Source organism: Gallus gallus, chromosome Z, assembly GCF_016699485.2.
Source record: "Gallus gallus isolate bGalGal1 chromosome Z, bGalGal1.mat.broiler.GRCg7b, whole genome shotgun sequence".
Classification (NCBI taxonomy): Eukaryota; Metazoa; Chordata; class Aves; order Galliformes; family Phasianidae; genus Gallus; species Gallus gallus.
In genome coordinates, this window is record NC_052572.1 from 15222280 (window position 1) to 15243016 (window position 20737).

At 52.8% G+C, this 20737-nt stretch overlaps 3 protein-coding genes across 3 annotated transcripts; all 3 read right to left on the reverse strand.

Annotated features, from left to right (window-relative positions):
- Window positions 1–3284: 3284 nt before the first annotated feature.
- LOC121108356 (E3 ubiquitin-protein ligase Topors-like) lies at window positions 3285–6059 on the reverse strand. The gene is made up of 2 exons (XM_040656045.1): window positions 5287–6059; window positions 3285–5006 (listed from the first exon to the last, which is right to left on the reverse strand). Exon 2 carries the CDS (start codon window positions 4959–4961, stop codon window positions 4416–4418), a length of 546 nt encoding a protein of 181 aa, XP_040511979.1. The 5' UTR covers window positions 4962–5006; window positions 5287–6059; the 3' UTR covers window positions 3285–4415.
- A 1257-nt stretch (window positions 6060–7316) lies between these two features.
- On the reverse strand, window positions 7317–11431 carry LOC121108355 (E3 ubiquitin-protein ligase Topors-like). Its single transcript, XM_040656044.1, has 2 exons — window positions 10628–11431; window positions 7317–10347 (listed from the first exon to the last, which is right to left on the reverse strand). Exon 2 carries the CDS (start codon window positions 10300–10302, stop codon window positions 9757–9759), a length of 546 nt encoding a protein of 181 aa, XP_040511978.1. The 5' UTR covers window positions 10303–10347; window positions 10628–11431; the 3' UTR covers window positions 7317–9756.
- A 3088-nt stretch (window positions 11432–14519) lies between these two features.
- LOC121108357 (E3 ubiquitin-protein ligase Topors-like) lies at window positions 14520–16741 on the reverse strand. Its single transcript, XM_040656046.1, has 2 exons — window positions 15969–16741; window positions 14520–15688 (listed from the first exon to the last, which is right to left on the reverse strand). The coding sequence occupies exon 2, from the start codon at window positions 15641–15643 to the stop codon at window positions 15098–15100; it is 546 nt and encodes a 181-aa protein (XP_040511980.1). The 5' UTR covers window positions 15644–15688; window positions 15969–16741; the 3' UTR covers window positions 14520–15097.
- Between the last annotated feature and the right edge of the window lie 3996 nt (window positions 16742–20737).

Consider the following 20737-nt stretch of genomic DNA (forward strand, 5'->3'; position numbering starts at 1 on the left):
TTTTGCTGCTAATTGTACCTAACTGTACTGAAAATCAAAAATGAAACATTTGCTTTTCAAGGATCAGTTTTATGTAATTATTCTCATTTGGGGCAAAGAAATGTAAATAAATTCATTTATATTTTCTCTTCAGTCTGTAAAGAGTAGTTTATACACTCTGTGTGTGTAGGACTGTATAAAAGAAAAGGTTCTGTAAGTATGAAAAATACTACTCATCAGATGTTTTCTTTGATCACCAACCTATCCGTGCAAATTTCTGCGTTAAACTTTTGATGTGTTTATCACGATCAAGCAATCAAGCAGCAGAGCTGAATCTTGTGCATATATGCTTAACACTACTCATTTCCTTCATTTCTCAACTTTGGTAAATGTAAAAAAAAAAAGAAAGAAAGAAAGAAAAAAAAGTGGTAAACGAACAAACAAACAGACAAAAACCCACAGAATGCAGTAGGGGTTGAATATTAATTTCAGCTTCTTAGTCTAATGTTGTTTGCTTGCTGACTTTCCAATACCTTCGATCTGCTGCTCAGAAACAGAGTATACATACACAAAAGCATTTTTTTCAGCTAAAAATAAGTAGATAAGAAATTGTGCACTTTGTTGGAAACTGGTGCCCGCCTTTATGGTGTTAAATTAGTCCAGAAAGTGGACTTCTGTTTTGCTCTTCAGCAGAAAATAGTGTTACTCTAGTAGATCCCAGTTTCACATCTCCAGACAACAGCTCTCTCTAGGATGTTACAAAAATTTCTTTGCACCAGCAGGCAAAGCTCTTCCAGGCCTTTCTAGCAATACTGAGAAACTATTCAATTATTGTCAGGTGCCAAATCTTTGGTTAGATCAGAAAATACGTTGATTTGATGCTCTGCTGTTTATCCTGCAGCTCTGAGGTATTAATTTCTGATTCTTCAACACTGCAGTTGCAGGATAGTCTTATAAATGCATTGCGAAGAAGTAATGTTTTTTTCAAGTATAATGGAAATACTACTCTGGCTTCAGAGTATTACAGACTTCTTAAGAATAAGTTTGCATTTCAGTCTAATCTTCTTATCAAGAAGATTGCATTTGATTCTAATCTACTTCTGATGTGTGTGTGAGAGAGAGGAAAGTACATCAAGAAACCACGGATCTGTAGAAAATTTATTTTCTGATTTTAATTTGTTAGACACCCTACTTATTTTTTTCCAGATTAACAACTATCCTGTTAATTTTGCGTACAATGTAAGCCCATATAAGGCATCACAAAAAAATGTGATTGTATTTGTTCACATTTATTCATGTGCAAATACCCTCTTTCCCAGTCCTGGATCTCTTTCATATAAGACCTAGTGCTTATGGGTGACAAGCTTCTGCTTTCTAACTGTCACCCTTCTCTAGAACCATGTTCTTTCTCTTAGGAATGCATACACTTAGTGACTTCCATTTGTTTTTTCCTCTGCACCTTTTCAAAAATTTATATATATGTATATAAAAGTATGTATAAAAATACATATATATAAAACATTATTTTTTTTTCTTTTGCTTGAATGGATAATGCAAATGACCATGTGAGGAAACTTCAATAATGTTTTAAATGATTTTGTCTAATGTATTATCAAGTTTTTATTTAATGTTGATCTTGCTCTGGCAGTGGTCTTTCAATTCAGTAGAAGTTTCACTATTTACTATTATGGATTAATATTCAAATAAAAATGGATGTCCTTTTTTAGGTGTAACTAGGTGTAAGGTGTAACTAAAGTGAAAGCTGTGATACTTCTTTGATATTTAGTTCAAAATTTTAGTTTCAAAACTGTTAACTATTTCTGCTCCGGAACAATAACATTTGGTGAGCCGGTCAGCCAAGTCAGTTGTAATGATATTACCTCTGTAGTCATTCCAGAAGGTACTAAAGAAACTTGTTTTCTAAGCACAGACCGTGAGAGACAGGATAAATGTACATTTATAGTGTGATTAGAGTTTTTCAAGCAGAAAGGGAAATGACCCTGACTCTGGATGTACAAATTGCATTAAAAATGATGATTTGGGGGACTGTTGATTCTCTGGTGGGCTACTGGTCTGGAAACAAGAATGGGTTCAGCTTACCAACACAAATACAATCACAAAAATGATAGCACTTTTAAGTTCTACTTCATCATTAGTTTTTTTAAATACCATTATTCTAGCTTTAGTTCTGATAAAATCTCTCTTTACAATTGCAGTGGACACATCAATTTAATTTCTTTGCTCATGTCCTGAAAGGATACATCGGGGATGTAGACCCTCCCAGAAGCTTTTTGCATTGCTCTGTCCAAGTTTATGTGGAAACTGGAAAAAAAGGGAAAATCTACTGCCCTTTTGAGCAATTGAGGATTTCATTACTCAATCTTGAAAAGATTTGCGGAGGACAGTAAAAGACAGATCTCTAGTCACAGTTTACAAAAACTGAACCTGCTGATGTGCAGCAGAAGCAGCCACAAACCTTAAAATCTAAGAGAAAAATGGACAAAAAAGGCAAAAAAAAAAAAAAAAAAAAAAAAAAAGAGCTAAAGAGCCTGAAGGAAACAACCTACCCTACAGCTTTGGTCCTTTTGAGCTGCTCACACTATTTGGGAAAGATTTAGAATATCTATAATATCCATCCTCAACCAAGAGCCTGCTCAAGGTCTTGACACCGTAAATTAGCTGTCTTTGATCTTGGTAGCCTTTAAAAAAGATTCAAGCAGATCTGCCCCTGCCACAGAATCTGCAGCTACTCCAGCACCTGTGACAGGAGCTGAAGCTACCTAAACCCCTCAGAGAGGCCCTGCAGCTACTCCAACACCTGTAACAGGCCCTGCAACTGATCCAAACCCTGTGACAAGCCCTGCAGCTTTTACAAAGCATGCGACAGACTGTGCAACTTTTCCAATGCCTCTGACAGGCCCTCCAGCTGCTCGGACGCCTGTGACTGGCCCTACAGCTGCTCCAAGCCCAGTGACAGGACCAACAGCTTCTGCAAACCCTGAGGCCCTGCAGCGTCTCAAGTGGCTTCGGACGGCACTGCAGCTTCTCAACCACTGGCAGGCCAAGTCCTGTGACAGGTCTGACTGCTTCTATACACAGTGTGCCAAATCCTACAGCTTCTGAAAAGCCATAGACAGTCCTTGTACCTGACCCTACCCCTGAGAAAGGCCCTGCAGAAAGAGGTGAAGGCAAATGAACCACAGGGGTCAAGTATACATCACAAGTCAGCCATCTTCATGAGCTGCTGCTGGGTGGCATCAAAACCACCAGCACGTGGATCAGGCTACAGCTGAACAGGTGCTCCCTTGTGGTCGGATGAATTCTCTCCCCAGAAGTGCTGGGTGCAGGAGCCTGCTGGGAGATGCTACTTGAGGACACCGGAGCTTGGTCAGTCCTTAAAACTCAGACAGTGCCCATGGAAATTGCGGGGGACTCATCATGCCTGGACAGAAAGTACTGGCAGGATGTCTGGACCCACACAGTGGTGGTGACCCATAGCTCAACCGCAGAGGAGGCCTATGTCTGCACTGTCACCAGAGCTGACCACTTCCCTGTCCTCAGCAGGCCTTAAACTCAGTGACAGATGAAGGAGTTGGCTAGGAGCTGGTGAAGCCCTTGGATATGCGTGACCCTTTGACTTAAGGAGTAACGGGCTAAACAAACTGCACGGACATTTCTGAGGGACGGCCCATAGGCTATGGGAATGCTGTCTCTGTGTTTTTATCAAAAGACAGGAAATCTGACGGTGATTTGGATGTCTTGGAAAGTGTGGGACCTGAGCATGCTGGAGATGGTATAGAGTGGGGGGAGAGCACTGTCCTGGTTTTGGCTGGGATAGAGTTAGCTTTCATCCCAGCAGCTGTCATGGTGCTGCGTTTTGCGTTTAGGATGAGAGTACTGTTGATCTGGCCCCGATGTGTTAGTTCTTGCCAACAGGTGCTCACACTCAAGGACCCTTGCCCTGCCTGAGGGGGGCTGAGGGTTCACAAGAAAGCAGGAGGGAACTGAACCTGCTGGTGGCAGGGTCTGCTGCCCGGGAACTGGCTGGGCACCGCTCGGGTGAGTGGGGAACAATTACGCTGTGCGCTACTTGTTTCCTGTATTCTTTAATCGTCATCATTATTATCATCCCCAATTTTCTGGTCAGTGAGGAGATGATCGGCCCCCTTCTGCCTCCCAGCCACAGCCACAGGCTCCTGGGATGGAGGATGTGGGGCTGCCGTTGTAGAGAAGCATCACGGAAGGGCTCAGGCTGCTGGAACTGAGGGAGTGAAATATTCCCCGTTGCGGCACTTCCGTTAAACAAAATCACTGCACACTCTGGGAAGTCCTCCCCTCTTGATTTCCCAGGCCTTGGGACAACGCTGGGAAGTATTCCCTGCACGGGATTGCTCTTTGGTTTGGAAAAAGCCACGCCCTGAAAAGCATCCAGAGGCTTACTGGGCTCTCCGATTGGGGAGCTGGATCCGTAGAGGTGGCAGCTGCAGCGCGCCAATGCGGACGGAAGCTCCATCACCAGGGCTGACGATGCGCTCTGCTGTGCTTGGTGGGCTTTGCTCCCCAGAAGTGCTCGCTGCAGGAGCACTTGGAGCTGCATCAGCCCGTGACACTTGGCCGCTGCCCGTGGAGTTCCTCCTCACTGGGAGCCCGTTGTTCCCGGACTGTCTTTGCCGCAGCGGGGATCTGCTCCTGGACCTCTCCCTGGCCCTTCTTCTCTGCCAACGGGAGGATGAGCCGCCGACTACGTACTCCTGGTAGTCGTCATCTGCTCTCACCGTGTGCAGGACACGGTCAATAGGCTGCCTGCAGAGTGGGCAAACAGCTCTTGTGGTAGCCCACCGCCGGATGCAGCCAGAACAGAAGCGATGGAAGCACGGGTCCACGCACGCCATGTTGCTGATGTTGTCCAGGCAGATGGCGCAGCGATAGTCATCTGATGCCTCCAATGGGCCTTCCTGCTGCAGATGGCTCCTGTTGGCCATTGCAGCACTGCCCCTCTCCTCCAGAGGCTCCTCAGAACCTAAATCCTGGGGGGAAGAAAATAAAGAGGTGCCAAGGGCTTGAGCCTGCCTCATGCTCAATGGTGGAAAGCAAAGGAATCCCAAGGAAATAGTGAGAGAGGGGACGGGAGAGCCTCCCAAAGGGTCTCCTTGAGGGCTGACAGGAGCAGCAGCCTTTGGGCCAGGCAGACCCGAGGGCTCACCTCCCTCCATGCCTGTCCCCTTGGCTGCCCCCAGGCCCAGACTAACCAGACCCTTGCGTTCTCTCTCAGACAAGCAGCAGGTCTCCATTTGCTCAACACAGTACCTGAAGGATGCGCTCAAGGAAGACACGCAAACTCTTGCAAAGTCTTCAGAGGTGCCAACAGCTCCAGCACCTCCTCCTGCCCGTGTCCCCAGGACAGATGCCCCGTGGGACCCGCAACGCCTCACAGCTGAACAGAGGGCTGAGCCACACCAGCAGAAACTGCCTTCGCTCAGCCAACAGAGCTGCTGCTCTCCAGAAAGCCAAGCCTCAACGCCTGCCCACGGTCCTGCTCCGGCCTGTACACTGTGCCTGTGCACCCGTAGGAGCAGTGGCCCAACTGTGCGGGGAGGCACCTGGGGGCTGCAGAGTGCTGAGGCCATGGGCAGTCACAGCCACTGCATTCTGACATCACAGGGGCCAGGGGGGCCACCAACCCAGTGTCATGGTTTGATGATTTTTGCTACCGGTATTCCACATCGTAACATCATGTAGTGCACTGGGAGTTGAAGAGTTATCGCTCCAGTTCTGGGTATACCTGTCTCACATGAGAAGAAGAACTACGTATCCCAGAGGACTGTTCACTGCTCTGTTTCCGCCTTCCTTTCAGAGGGAAAGAGAAAACTCTTTGCAGGTCACGAGACGCCCCTTTTTCCTTTCCGCTCGTCTCTGCATCGTGTTGCTCCCTAGCCGCCTCACCTTCAGCATGAGAGTAAGGCCTTTGGTTTCTGGACACCCTCTCTCATTTTATTTGATTGATTGCCTTCAGTTACAATTATACTGTTTAGCATTGTGTTATCTTGCATCCCGATACCTTATTTAGTAAATTAGCTTTCCTCCTCGGATCACTGCCAGTGTTTTGGCTTAGGCCCATCTCCCCGCCCCTCCCCTTCCCACTTTTCCCCTTTTTCCTTCCCCAAAGCATGGGTCTGTGGGTCCCCCCGCCCCATCAGTCACGGAACCGGGCTGAACCCGCCCGTAAACCGTTGACAGTGTGGTAGGCAAGTGCCCCAGAGGGGCAAGGGGTGCTTCATGTGGTCTTGCAGGGGATGGTTTCTGCTTGTCACCAGCCTGCTGTCCCTGAGCACGTGGGCCTGGCGCTGGGCAGCGGAGCAGATGATGCAGGGGAACCCTGGCGGCCTCCTCGCTCGGTGCCAGCAGAGTGCCGTGGCTCAGCTGTTCAGAGGCCTGTCTGAGGAGAAGGACTGCTACCTTGTCACCAGAGGGAAAGCCCCAGAGACCAGCAAACGGCGGAGGCTGAAAGGGGCCCCCGGAGAGCACCTTGTCCAGCACTTCCACCTCCCCCCTGGAGCAGGGCCAGCCTGCTCTAGTGCTGTCCCAAACCATGCCCAGATAGCTTTTATCTGTCAAAGATCTGCAGCGGGGGAAAGGCCACACCCTGTCCGGGTAACTGACGCTAGGGCAAAGTCCCTGTCACAGGACAAAATAAAATTCCTGATGTCAAGCGGAGCCTCCTGTGTGTCTTCTAGTGCGCATTGCCTCTTGTCTCCGGCTCCCACTGGAAAGAGCCCGGCTCACTATTCACAGCCTCCCTCTGGATATTTATAGACATTGAGATACACCCTGAGCGTTCCCTCTGGGCGGCAAACTCAGAACAACTTCTTCCGAGCTGAGACGGTTCACCCGCAGAAACGCGTGTGGGCTGAAGAGGGCCCCTTTCAGGGCGAGAGCGCCTGGGCTTTCACAGACATTCTGAGGGGATGCTAGTCCGGGGCTTGAGGAAATGTGCAAAGGTCATCCCAGCGTGTCCTGGGGAGTGTCCAAAGGAGAGGAGAATGGGCTGCCTCCAAGTGAGCATGGGAAGAAACTGCGTGGGAGGAGAAAGAAAACCACAGGCTGCTAGGAGAGTTCAGACTGGAAAGGACGTCAGGAGCTCCACAGTGCAACGTGCCTGCTGGAAGCAGCATCGCTGAGGTGGGGCTCAGGGCTTTCACCAGCCTGGTCTTGGAAACCTTCGAGTGGGGATGCTGCCCAGCCTCAGGGCAACTGCACATTGCCTGTGACAGGCACTGCCACATTTCCAAACCCGGTGAAGGGCCCTGCATTTGCTTCAACCTCTCAGACAGGCCCTGCAGCTTTTCCTGCCCCTCTGACAGGCCCTGCGGTCGCTCCAGTAGCACGAAATCCCTTGTAACAGAATTTGGAATGTCACCAGAGGAGGCGGTGACCTGTGCTGAACAGGCTCAGCTCTATCATAACCTCACAGAAAATGGGAAGCAATATCCCCTGTTTGCTCATGGGTCTTGTCGCACTGTGGAAAAGCTGTAGAGGCTGAGGAGTCCTCGTCAGCGTGTTACAGAAGCTGCTTAAGAAGATGAACGACAGCAATGTGCAGAAGTCATGGCCATCCATCTGGCTTTGGACATTGCTGAATGGAAAAAGTGGCCTATGCTCTTTGTCCACGCTGAGTCCTGGGGAGCGGCAAATGCCCTGTGGCAGCGGCTAAGGCAGTGGAAGCAGAGCAGTGCAGAGGCAAACTCATCTGGGCTGCTGCACTGAGGAAAGCTACTGCTGCCCGGGTAGTAGCAGTGGCAGTAAAAGGACATCACGTAGGCGCTTACCTGCCCATGAGGTGGGCCACTGAAGAGCGTCAAAACAACCAGCAGGTGGATCGGGCTGCAAGGATTGAGGTGGCTTGGGTAGGTGTGGGCTGGCAACATCAGGTGAATTATTTCTGGCTCAGTGGGCCCATGACACCTCAGGGTATTGAGGAAAATGCAGCATGTAGATGGGCTCGGGGTCGAGGCGTGGACTTGACCCTGGATGCTACCACACAGGCTACCCATGAACGCGAAAAACATGCTCTGTAATCAAGCAAGCTGAGCAGATGCAGCCTCTCTGGTATGGGGGATGATGACTGAAATATAAATATGGCGAGGCCTGGCAGGCAAACAACAAACCGGCTGAGGCGAGAGCCATGTGCTTACACCAGGGATGGTGTACACAATGGCGGAAACAACTAACCACTGGACGGCTGGAATCATATCCTGCGTGCTGTGCCACTGCCCAGAAACCCTGTTCTGGGCATTGTACAGCAAGCCTTACGGTGGCGTGGCACCTCAGAAGGAACTGAGACAGCGGGGCTCGTTTCCAAAACAGCCTTCAAGATAAAGCAGCCTGGGCCAAAGAGCATGGTACTGAGTGCGTAGATCACATCCCCTTACATGCACCAGCCTCTGAGAAAATCCAGTGCTAACAGTACAGCTGTTAAAGACTACACTGAGAGGATTGGGAGCTGGGACACACTTTTAGCAAAAGCTACGTGGTTACTCAGCGCTAGAGGATCTCCTAGTCCAGCTGACACTGGCCAAGCAAAACTCTTCAATAGTGCAGAAGGAGTGCACGTAACAAACACGCTGGGGAAGATGGCCTGAGTTACTCCTGCCCTGGGCAAAAGCAAACCCATCCGTGGGACTGCTTTTGCTCAAAGACCTGGGTGTGCTTGGTGGGTGATGCGGCAGGAAGGGGAAGCCCAGTGTGCACCCCAAGGGAATTTGATGTTGAGTGAGAGCAGGCAGTGATCTCAAGTGTACGTTGTTAATCCCTATACAATACCACGTGTCATCACTAATACAGTTGTTGCGGGCTTCATCAACATTATTAAAGCCAGAATCACCCCGAATAATGAAGAATGAATTACGATGGCTTCAGCATGCAACAATCCAACCCTGCGTATCATCCCTCCTGCCCTGAAGAACAGGTCTGACAGACGGAGCTCAAAGCCATGGGCTAAACAAACTGCACGGACATTTCTGAGGGACGGCCCATAGGCTATGGGAATGCTGTCTCTGTGTTTTTATCAAAAGACAGGAAATCTGACGGTGATTTGGATGTCTTGGAAAGTGTGGGACCTGAGCATGCTGGAGATGGTATAGAGTGGGGGGAGAGCACTGTCCTGGTTTTGGCTGGGATAGAGTTAGCTTTCATCCCAGCAGCTGTCATGGTGCTGCGTTTTGCGTTTAGGATGAGAGTACTGTTGATCTGGCCCCGATGTGTTAGTTCTTGCCAACAGGTGCTCACACTCAAGGACCCTTGCCCTGCCTGAGGGGGGCTGAGGGTTCACAAGAAAGCAGGAGGGAACTGAACCTGCTGGTGGCAGGGTCTGCTGCCCGGGAACTGGCTGGGCACCGCTCGGGTGAGTGGGGAACAATTACGCTGTGCGCTACTTGTTTCCTGTATTCTTTAATCGTCATCATTATTATCATCCCCAATTTTCTGGTCAGTGAGGAGATGATCGGCCCCCTTCTGCCTCCCAGCCACAGCCACAGGCTCCTGGGATGGAGGATGTGGGGCTGCCGTTGTAGAGAAGCATCACGGAAGGGCTCAGGCTGCTGGAACTGAGGGAGTGAAATATTCCCCGTTGCGGCACTTCCGTTAAACAAAATCACTGCACACTCTGGGAAGTCCTCCCCTCTTGATTTCCCAGGCCTTGGGACAACGCTGGGAAGTATTCCCTGCACGGGATTGCTCTTTGGTTTGGAAAAAGCCACGCCCTGAAAAGCATCCAGAGGCTTACTGGGCTCTCCGATTGGGGAGCTGGATCCGTAGAGGTGGCAGCTGCAGCGCGCCAATGCGGACGGAAGCTCCATCACCAGGGCTGACGATGCGCTCTGCTGTGCTTGGTGGGCTTTGCTCCCCAGAAGTGCTCGCTGCAGGAGCACTTGGAGCTGCATCAGCCCGTGACACTTGGCCGCTGCCCGTGGAGTTCCTCCTCACTGGGAGCCCGTTGTTCCCGGACTGTCTTTGCCGCAGCGGGGATCTGCTCCTGGACCTCTCCCTGGCCCTTCTTCTCTGCCAACGGGAGGATGAGCCGCCGACTACGTACTCCTGGTAGTCGTCATCTGCTCTCACCGTGTGCAGGACACGGTCAATAGGCTGCCTGCAGAGTGGGCAAACAGCTCTTGTGGTAGCCCACCGCCGGATGCAGCCAGAACAGAAGCGATGGAAGCACGGGTCCACGCACGCCATGTTGCTGATGTTGTCCAGGCAGATGGCGCAGCGATAGTCATCTGATGCCTCCAATGGGCCTTCCTGCTGCAGATGGCTCCTGTTGGCCATTGCAGCACTGCCCCTCTCCTCCAGAGGCTCCTCAGAACCTAAATCCTGGGGGGAAGAAAATAAAGAGGTGCCAAGGGCTTGAGCCTGCCTCATGCTCAATGGTGGAAAGCAAAGGAATCCCAAGGAAATAGTGAGAGAGGGGACGGGAGAGCCTCCCAAAGGGTCTCCTTGAGGGCTGACAGGAGCAGCAGCCTTTGGGCCAGGCAGACCCGAGGGCTCACCTCCCTCCATGCCTGTCCCCTTGGCTGCCCCCAGGCCCAGACTAACCAGACCCTTGCGTTCTCTCTCAGACAAGCAGCAGGTCTCCATTTGCTCAACACAGTACCTGAAGGATGCGCTCAAGGAAGACACGCAAACTCTTGCAAAGTCTTCAGAGGTGCCAACAGCTCCAGCACCTCCTCCTGCCCGTGTCCCCAGGACAGATGCCCCGTGGGACCCGCAACGCCTCACAGCTGAACAGAGGGCTGAGCCACACCAGCAGAAACTGCCTTCGCTCAGCCAACAGAGCTGCTGCTCTCCAGAAAGCCAAGCCTCAACGCCTGCCCACGGTCCTGCTCCGGCCTGTACACTGTGCCTGTGCACCCGTAGGAGCAGTGGCCCAACTGTGCGGGGAGGCACCTGGGGGCTGCAGAGTGCTGAGGCCATGGGCAGTCACAGCCACTGCATTCTGACATCACAGGGGCCAGGGGGGCCACCAACCCAGTGTCATGGTTTGATGATTTTTGCTACCGGTATTCCACATCGTAACATCATGTAGTGCACTGGGAGTTGAAGAGTTATCGCTCCAGTTCTGGGTATACCTGTCTCACATGAGAAGAAGAACTACGTATCCCAGAGGACTGTTCACTGCTCTGTTTCCGCCTTCCTTTCAGAGGGAAAGAGAAAACTCTTTGCAGGTCACGAGACGCCCCTTTTTCCTTTCCGCTCGTCTCTGCATCGTGTTGCTCCCTAGCCGCCTCACCTTCAGCATGAGAGTAAGGCCTTTGGTTTCTGGACACCCTCTCTCATTTTATTTGATTGATTGCCTTCAGTTACAATTATACTGTTTAGCATTGTGTTATCTTGCATTCCGATACCTTATTTAGTAAATTAGCTTTCCTCCTCGGATCACTGCCAGTGTTTTGGCTTAGGCCCATCTCCCCGCCCCTCCCCTTCCCACTTTTCCCCTTTTTCCTTCCCCAAAGCATGGGTCTGTGGGTCCCCCCGCCCCATCAGTCACGGAACCGGGCTGAACCCGCCCGTAAACCGTTGACAGTGTGGTAGGCAAGTGCCCCAGAGGGGCAAGGGGTGCTTCATGTGGTCTTGCAGGGGATGGTTTCTGCTTGTCACCAGCCTGCTGTCCCTGAGCACGTGGGCCTGGCGCTGGGCAGCGGAGCAGATGATGCAGGGGAACCCTGGCGGCCTCCTCGCTCGGTGCCAGCAGAGTGCCGTGGCTCAGCTGTTCAGAGGCCTGTCTGAGGAGAAGGACTGCTACCTTGTCACCAGAGGGAAAGCCCCAGAGACCAGCAAACGGCGGAGGCTGAAAGGGGCCCCCGGAGAGCACCTTGTCCAGCACTTCCACCTCCCCCCTGGAGCAGGGCCAGCCTGCTCTAGTGCTGTCCCAAACCATGCCCAGATAGCTTTTATCTGTCAAAGATCTGCAGCGGGGGAAAGGCCACACCCTGTCCGGGTAACTGACGCTAGGGCAAAGTCCCTGTCACAGGACAAAATAAAATTCCTGATGTCAAGCGGAGCCTCCTGTGTGTCTTCTAGTGCGCATTGCCTCTTGTCTCCGGCTCCCACTGGAAAGAGCCCGGCTCACTATTCACAGCCTCCCTCTGGATATTTATAGACATTGAGATACACCCTGAGCGTTCCCTCTGGGCGGCAAACTCAGAACAACTTCTTCCGAGCTGAGACGGTTCACCCGCAGAAACGCGTGTGGGCTGAAGAGGGCCCCTTTCAGGGCGAGAGCGCCTGGGCTTTCACAGACATTCTGAGGGGATGCTAGTCCGGGGCTTGAGGAAATGTGCAAAGGTCATCCCAGCGTGTCCTGGGGAGTGTCCAAAGGAGAGGAGAATGGGCTGCCTCCAAGTGAGCATGGGAAGAAACTGCGTGGGAGGAGAAAGAAAACCACAGGCTGCTGGGAGAGTTCAGACTGGAAAGGACGTCAGGAGCTCCACAGTGCAACGTGCCTGCTGGAAGCAGCATCGCTGAGGTGGGGCTCAGGGCTTTCACCAGCCTGGTCTTGGAAACCTTCGAGTGGGGATGCTGCCCAGCCTCAGGGCAACTGCACATTGCCTGTGACAGGCACTGCCACATTTCCAAACCCGGTGAAGGGCCCTGCATTTGCTTCAACCTCTCAGACAGGCCCTGCAGCTTTTCCTGCCCCTCTGACAGGCCCTGCGGTCGCTCCAGTAGCACGAAATCCCTTGTAACAGAATTTGGAATGTCACCAGAGGAGGCGGTGACCTGTGCTGAACAGGCTCAGCTCTATCATAACCTCACAGAAAATGGGAAGCAATATCCCCTGTTTGCTCATGGGTCTTGTCGCACTGTGGAAAAGCTGTAGAGGCTGAGGAGTCCTCGTCAGCGTGTTACAGAAGCTGCTTAAGAAGATGAACGACAGCAATGTGCAGAAGTCATGGCCATCCATCTGGCTTTGGACATTGCTGAATGGAAAAAGTGGCCTATGCTCTTTGTCCACGCTGAGTCCTGGGGAGCGGCAAATGCCCTGTGGCAGCGGCTAAGGCAGTGGAAGCAGAGCAGTGCAGAGGCAAACTCATCTGGGCTGCTGCACTGAGGAAAGCTACTGCTGCCCGGGTAGTAGCAGTGGCAGTAAAAGGACATCACGTAGGCGCTTACCTGCCCATGAGGTGGGCCACTGAAGAGCGTCAAAACAACCAGCAGGTGGATCGGGCTGCAAGGATTGAGGTGGCTTGGGTAGGTGTGGGCTGGCAACATCAGGTGAATTATTTCTGGCTCAGTGGGCCCATGACACCTCAGGGTATTGAGGAAAATGCAGCATGTAGATGGGCTCGGGGTCGAGGCGTGGACTTGACCCTGGATGCTACCACACAGGCTACCCATGAACGCGAAAAACATGCTCTGTAATCAAGCAAGCTGAGCAGATGCAGCCTCTCTGGTATGGGGGATGATGACTGAAATATAAATATGGCGAGGCCTGGCAGGCAAACAACAAACCGGCTGAGGCGAGAGCCATGTGCTTACACCAGGGATGGTGTACACAATGGCGGAAACAACTAACCACTGGACGGCTGGAATCATATCCTGCGTGCTGTGCCACTGCCCAGAAACCCTGTTCTGGGCATTGTACAGCAAGCCTTACGGTGGCGTGGCACCTCAGAAGGAACTGAGACAGCGGGGCTCGTTTCCAAAACAGCCTTCAAGATAAAGCAGCCTGGGCCAAAGAGCATGGTACTGAGTGCGTAGATCACATCCCCTTACATGCACCAGCCTCTGAGAAAATCCAGTGCTAACAGTACAGCTGTTAAAGACTACACTGAGAGGAGTGGGAGCTGGGACACACTTTTAGCAAAAGCTACGTGGTTACTCAGCGCTAGAGGATCTCCTAGTCCAGCTGACACTGGCCAAGCAAAACTCTTCAATAGTGCAGAAGGAGTGCACGTAACAAACACGCTGGGGAAGATGGCCTGAGTTACTCCTGCCCTGGGCAAAAGCAAACCCATCCGTGGGACTGCTTTTGCTCAAAGACCTGGGTGTGCTTGGTGGGTGATGCGGCAGGAAGGGGAAGCCCAGTGTGCACCCCAAGGGAATTTGATGTTGAGTGAGAGCAGGCAGTGATCTCAAGTGTACGTTGTTAATCCCTATACAATACCACGTGTCATCACTAATACAGTTGTTGCGGGCTTCATCAACATTATTAAAGCCAGAATCACCCCGAATAATGAAGAATGAATTACGATGGCTTCAGCATGCAACAATCCAACCCTGCGTATCATCCCTCCTGCCCTGAAGAACAGGTCTGACAGACGGAGCTCAAAGCCATGGGCTAAACAAACTGCACGGACATTTCTGAGGGACGGCCCATAGGCTATGGGAATGCTGTCTCTGTGTTTTTATCAAAAGACAGGAAATCTGACGGTGATTTGGATGTCTTGGAAAGTGTGGGACCTGAGCATGCTGGAGATGGTATAGAGTGGGGGGAGAGCACTGTCCTGCTTTTGGCTGGGATAGAGTTAGCTTTCATCCCAGCAGCTGTCATGGTGCTGCGTTTTGCGTTTAGGATGAGAGTACTGTTGATCTGGCCCCGATGTGTTAGTTCTTGCCAACAGGTGCTCACACTCAAGGACCCTTGCCCTGCCTGAGGGGGGCTGAGGGTTCACAAGAAAGCAGGAGGGAACTGAACCTGCTGGTGGCAGGGTCTGCTGCCCGGGAACTGGCTGGGCACCGCTCGGGTGAGTGGGGAACAATTACGCTGTGCGCTACTTGTTTCCTGTATTCTTTAATCGTCATCATTATTATCATCCCCAATTTTCTGGTCAGTGAGGAGATGATCGGCCCCCTTCTGCCTCCCAGCCACAGCCACAGGCTCCTGGGATGGAGGATGTGGGGCTGCCGTTGTAGAGAAGCATCACGGAAGGGCTCAGGCTGCTGGAACTGAGGGAGTGAAATATTCCCCGTTGCGGCACTTCCGTTAAACAAAATCACTGCACACTCTGGGAAGTCCTCCCCTCTTGATTTCCCAGGCCTTGGGACAACGCTGGGAAGTATTCCCTGCACGGGATTGCTCTTTGGTTTGGAAAAAGCCACGCCCTGAAAAGCATCCAGAGGCTTACTGGGCTCTCCGATTGGGGAGCTGGATCCGTAGAGGTGGCAGCTGCAGCGCGCCAATGCGGACGGAAGCTCCATCACCAGGGCTGACGATGCGCTCTGCTGTGCTTGGTGGGCTTTGCTCCCCAGAAGTGCTCGCTGCAGGAGCACTTGGAGCTGCATCAGCCCGTGACACTTGGCCGCTGCCCGTGGAGTTCCTCCTCACTGGGAGCCCGTTGTTCCCGGACTGTCTTTGCCGCAGCGGGGATCTGCTCCTGGACCTCTCCCTGGCCCTTCTTCTCTGCCAACGGGAGGATGAGCCGCCGACTACGTACTCCTGGTAGTCGTCATCTGCTCTCACCGTGTGCAGGACACGGTCAATAGGCTGCCTGCAGAGTGGGCAAACAGCTCTTGTGGTAGCCCACCGCCGGATGCAGCCAGAACAGAAGCGATGGAAGCACGGGTCCACGCACGCCATGTTGCTGATGTTGTCCAGGCAGATGGCGCAGCGATAGTCATCTGATGCCTCCAATGGGCCTTCCTGCTGCAGATGGCTCCTGTTGGCCATTGCAGCACTGCCCCTCTCCTCCAGAGGCTCCTCAGAACCTAAATCCTGGGGGGAAGAAAATAAAGAGGTGCCAAGGGCTTGAGCCTGCCTCATGCTCAATGGTGGAAAGCAAAGGAATCCCAAGGAAATAGTGAGAGAGGGGACGGGAGAGCCTCCCAAAGGGTCTCCTTGAGGGCTGACAGGAGCAGCAGCCTTTGGGCCAGGCAGACCCGAGGGCTCACCTCCCTCCATGCCTGTCCCCTTGGCTGCCCCCAGGCCCAGACTAACCAGACCCTTGCGTTCTCTCTCAGACAAGCAGCAGGTCTCCATTTGCTCAACACAGTACCTGAAGGATGCGCTCAAGGAAGACACGCAAACTCTTGCAAAGTCTTCAGAGGTGCCAACAGCTCCAGCACCTCCTCCTGCCCGTGTCCCCAGGACAGATGCCCCGTGGGACCCGCAACGCCTCACAGCTGAACAGAGGGCTGAGCCACACCAGCAGAAACTGCCTTCGCTCAGCCAACAGAGCTGCTGCTCTCCAGAAAGCCAAGCCTCAACGCCTGCCCACGGTCCTGCTCCGGCCTGTACACTGTGCCTGTGCACCCGTAGGAGCAGTGGCCCAACTGTGCGGGGAGGCACCTGGGGGCTGCAGAGTGCTGAGGCCATGGGCAGTCACAGCCACTGCATTCTGACATCACAGGGGCCAGGGGGGCCACCAACCCAGTGTCATGGTTTGATGATTTTTGCTACCGGTATTCCACATCGTAACATCATGTAGTGCACTGGGAGTTGAAGAGTTATCGCTCCAGTTCTGGGTATACCTGTCTCACATGAGAAGAAGAACTACGTATCCCAGAGGACTGTTCACTGCTCTGTTTCCGCCTTCCTTTCAGAGGGAAAGAGAAAACTCTTTGCAGGTCACGAGACGCCCCTTTTTCCTTTCCGCTCGTCTCTGCATCGTGTTGCTCCCTAGCCGCCTCACCTTCAGCATGAGAGTAAGGCCTTTGGTTTCTGGACACCCTCTCTCATTTTATTTGATTGATTGCCTTCAGTTACAATTATACTGTTTAGCATTGTGTTATCTTGCATCCCGATACCTTATTTAGTAAATTAGCTTTCCTCCTCGGATCACTGCCAGTGTTTTGGCTTAGGCCCATCTCCCCGCCCCTCCCCTTCCCACTTTTCCCCTTTTTCCTTCCCCAAAGCATGGGTCTGTGGGTCCCCCCCGCCCCATCAGTCACGGAACCGGGCTGAACCCGCCCGTAAACCGTTGACAGTGTGGTAGGCAAGTGCCCCAGAGGGGCAAGGGGTGCTTCATGTGGTCTTGCAGGGGATGGTTTCTGCTTGTCACCAGCCTGCTGTCCCTGAGCACGTGGGCCTGGCGCTGGGCAGCGGAGCAGATGATGCAGGGGAACCCTGGCGGCCTCCTCGCTCGGTGCCAGCAGAGTGCCGTGGCTCAGCTGTTCAGAGGCCTGTCTGAGGAGAAGGACTGCTACCTTGTCACCAGAGGGAAAGCCCCAGAGACCAGCAAACGGCGGAGGCTGAAAGGGGCCCCCGGAGAGCACCTTGTCCAGCACTTCCACCTCCCCCCTGGAGCAGGGCCAGCCTGCTCTAGTGCTGTCCCAAACCATGCCCAGATAGCTTTTATCTGTCAAAGATCTGCAGCGGGGGAAAGGCCACACCCTGTCCGGGTAACTGACGCTAGGGCAAAGTCCCTGTCACAGGACAAAATAAAATTCCTGATGTCAAGCGGAGCCTCCTGTGTGTCTTCTAGTGCGCATTGCCTCTTGTCTCCGGCTCCCACTGGAAAGAGCCCGGCTCACTATTCACAGCCTCCCTCTGGATATTTATAGACATTGAGATACACCCTGAGCGTTCCCTCTGGGCGGCAAACTCAGAACAACTTCTTCCGAGCTGAGACGGTTCACCCGCAGAAACGCGTGTGGGCTGAAGAGGGCCCCTTTCAGGGCGAGAGCGCCTGGGCTTTCACAGACATTCTGAGGGGATGCTAGTCCGGGGCTTGAGGAAATGTGCAAAGGTCATCCCAGCGTGTCCTGGGGAGTGTCCAAAGGAGAGGAGAATGGGCTGCCTCCAAGTGAGCATGGGAAGAAACTGCGTGGGAGGAGAAAGAAAACCACAGGCTGCTGGGAGAGTTCAGACTGGAAAGGACGTCAGGAGCTCCACAGTGCAACGTGCCTGCTGGAAGCAGCATCGCTGAGGTGGGGCTCAGGGCTTTCACCAGCCTGGTCTTGGAAACCTTCGAGTGGGGATGCTGCCCAGCCTCAGGGCAACTGCACATTGCCTGTGACAGGCACTGCCACATTTCCAAACCCGGTGAAGGGCCCTGCATTTGCTTCAACCTCTCAGACAGGCCCTGCAGCTTTTCCTGCCCCTCTGACAGGCCCTGCGGTCGCTCCAGTAGCACGAAATCCCTTGTAACAGAATTTGGAATGTCACCAGAGGAGGCGGTGACCTGTGCTGAACAGGCTCAGCTCTATCATAACCTCACAGAAAATGGGAAGCAATATCCCCTGTTTGCTCATGGGTCTTGTCGCACTGTGGAAAAGCTGTAGAGGCTGAGGAGTCCTCGTCAGCGTGTTACAGAAGCTGCTTAAGAAGATGAACGACAGCAATGTGCAGAAGTCATGGCCATCCATCTGGCTTTGGACATTGCTGAATGGAAAAAGTGGCCTATGCTCTTTGTCCACGCTGAGTCCTGGGGAGCGGCAAATGCCCTGTGGCAGCGGCTAAGGCAGTGGAAGCAGAGCAGTGCAGAGGCAAACTCATCTGGGCTGCTGCACTGAGGAAAGCTACTGCTGCCCGGGTAGTAGCAGTGGCAGTAAAAGGACATCACGTAGGCGCTTACCTGCCCATGAGGTGGGCCACTGAAGAGCGTCAAAACAACCAGCAGGTGGATCGGGCTGCAAGGATTGAGGTGGCTTGGGTAGGTGTGGGCTGGCAACATCAGGTGAATTATTTCTGGCTCAGTGGGCCCATGACACCTCAGGGTATTGAGGAAAATGCAGCATGTAGATGGGCTCGGGGTCGAGGCGTGGACTTGACCCTGGATGCTACCACACAGGCTACCCATGAACGCGAAAAACATGCTCTGTAATCAAGCAAGCTGAGCAGATGCAGCCTCTCTGGTATGGGGGATGATGACTGAAATATAAATATGGCGAGGCCTGGCAGGCAAACAACAAACCGGCTGAGGCGAGAGCCATGTGCTTACACCAGGGATGGTGTACACAATGGCGGAAACAACTAACCACTGGACGGCTGGAATCATATCCTGCGTGCTGTGCCACTGCCCAGAAACCCTGTTCTGGGCATTGTACAGCAAGCCTTACGGTGGCGTGGCACCTCAGAAGGAACTGAGACAGCGGGGCTCGTTTCCAAAACAGCCTTCAAGATAAAGCAGCCTGGGCCAAAGAGCATGGTACTGAGTGCGTAGATCACATCCCCTTACATGCACCAGCCTCTGAGAAAATCCAGTGCTAACAGTACAGCTGTTAAAGACTACACTGAGAGGAGTGGGAGCTGGGACACACTTTTAGCAAAAGCTACGTGGTTACTCAGCGCTAGAGGATCTCCTAGTCCAGCTGACACTGGCCAAGCAAAACTCTTCAATAGTGCAGAAGGAGTGCACGTAACAAACACGCTGGGGAAGATGGCCTGAGTTACTCCTGCCCTGGGCAAAAGCAAACCCATCCGTGGGACTGCTTTTGCTCAAAGACCTGGGTGTGCTTGGTGGGTGATGCGGCAGGAAGGGGAAGCCCAGTGTGCACCCCAAGGGAATTTGATGTTGAGTGAGAGCAGGCAGTGATCTCAAGTGTACGTTGTTAATCCCTATACAATACCACGTGTCATCACTAATACAGTTGTTGCGGGCTTCATCAACATTATTAAAGCCAGAATCACCCCGAATAATGAAGAATGAATTACGATGGCTTCAGCATGCAACAATCCAACCCTGCGTATCATCCCTCCTGCCCTGAAGAACAGGTCTGACAGACGGAGCTCAAAGCCATGGGCTAAACAAACTGCACGGACATTTCTGAGGGACGGCCCATAGGCTATGGGAATGCTGTCTCTGTGTTTTTATCAAAAGACAGGAAATCTGACGGTGATTTGGATGTCTTGGAAAGTGTGGGACCTGAGCATGCTGGAGATGGTATAGAGTGGGGGGAGAGCACTGTCCTGGTTTTGGCTGGGATAGAGTTAGCTTTCATCCCAGCAGCTGTCATGGTGCTGCGTTTTGCGTTTAGGATGAGAATACTGTTGATCTGGCCCCGATGTGTTAGTTCTTGCCAACAGGTGCTCACACTCAAGGACCCTTGCCCTGCCTGAGGGGGGCTGAGGGTTCACAAGAAAGCAGGAGGGAACTGAACCTGCTGGTGGCAGGGTCTGCTGCCCGGGAACTGGCTGGGCACCGCTCGGGTGAGTGGGGAACAATTACGCTGTGCGCTACTTGTTTCCTGTATTCTTTAATCGTCATCATTATTATCATCCCCAATTTTCTGGTCAGTGAGGAGATGATCGGCCCCCTTCTGCCTCCCAGCCACAGCCACAGGCTCCTGGGATGGAGGATGTGGGGCTGCCGTTGTAGAGAAGCATCACGGAAGGGCTCAGGCTGCTGGAACTGAGGGAGTGAAATATTCCCCATTGCGGCACTTCCGTTAAACAAAATCAGTGCACACTCTGGGAAGTCCTCCCCTCTTGATTTCCCAGGCCTTGGGACAACGCTGGGAAGTATTCCCTGCACGGGATTGCTCTTTGGTTTGGAAAAAGCCACGCCCTGAAAAGCATCCAGAGGCTTACTGGGCTCTCCGATTGGGGAGCTGGATCCGTAGAGGTGGCAGCTGCAGCGCGCCAATGCGGACGGAAGCTCCATCACCAGGGCTGACGATGCGCTCTGCTGTGCTTGGTGGGCTTTGCTCCCCAGAAGTGCTCGCTGCAGGAGCACTTGGAGCTGCATCAGCCCGTGACACTTGGCCGCTGCCCGTGGAGTTCCTCCTCACTGGGAGCCCGTTGTTCCCGGACTGTCTTTGCCGCAGCGGGGATCTGCTCCTGGACCTCTCCCTGGCCCTTCTTCTCTGCCAACGGGAGGATGAG

Coding starts and splice junctions, on each gene's coding strand:
- LOC121108356 (XM_040656045.1), bottom strand. CDS start 4,961: ATGGCCAACAGGAGCCATCTGCAGCAGGAAGGCCCATTGGAGGCATCA.
- LOC121108355 (XM_040656044.1), bottom strand. CDS start 10,302: ATGGCCAACAGGAGCCATCTGCAGCAGGAAGGCCCATTGGAGGCATCA.
- LOC121108357 (XM_040656046.1), bottom strand. CDS start 15,643: ATGGCCAACAGGAGCCATCTGCAGCAGGAAGGCCCATTGGAGGCATCA.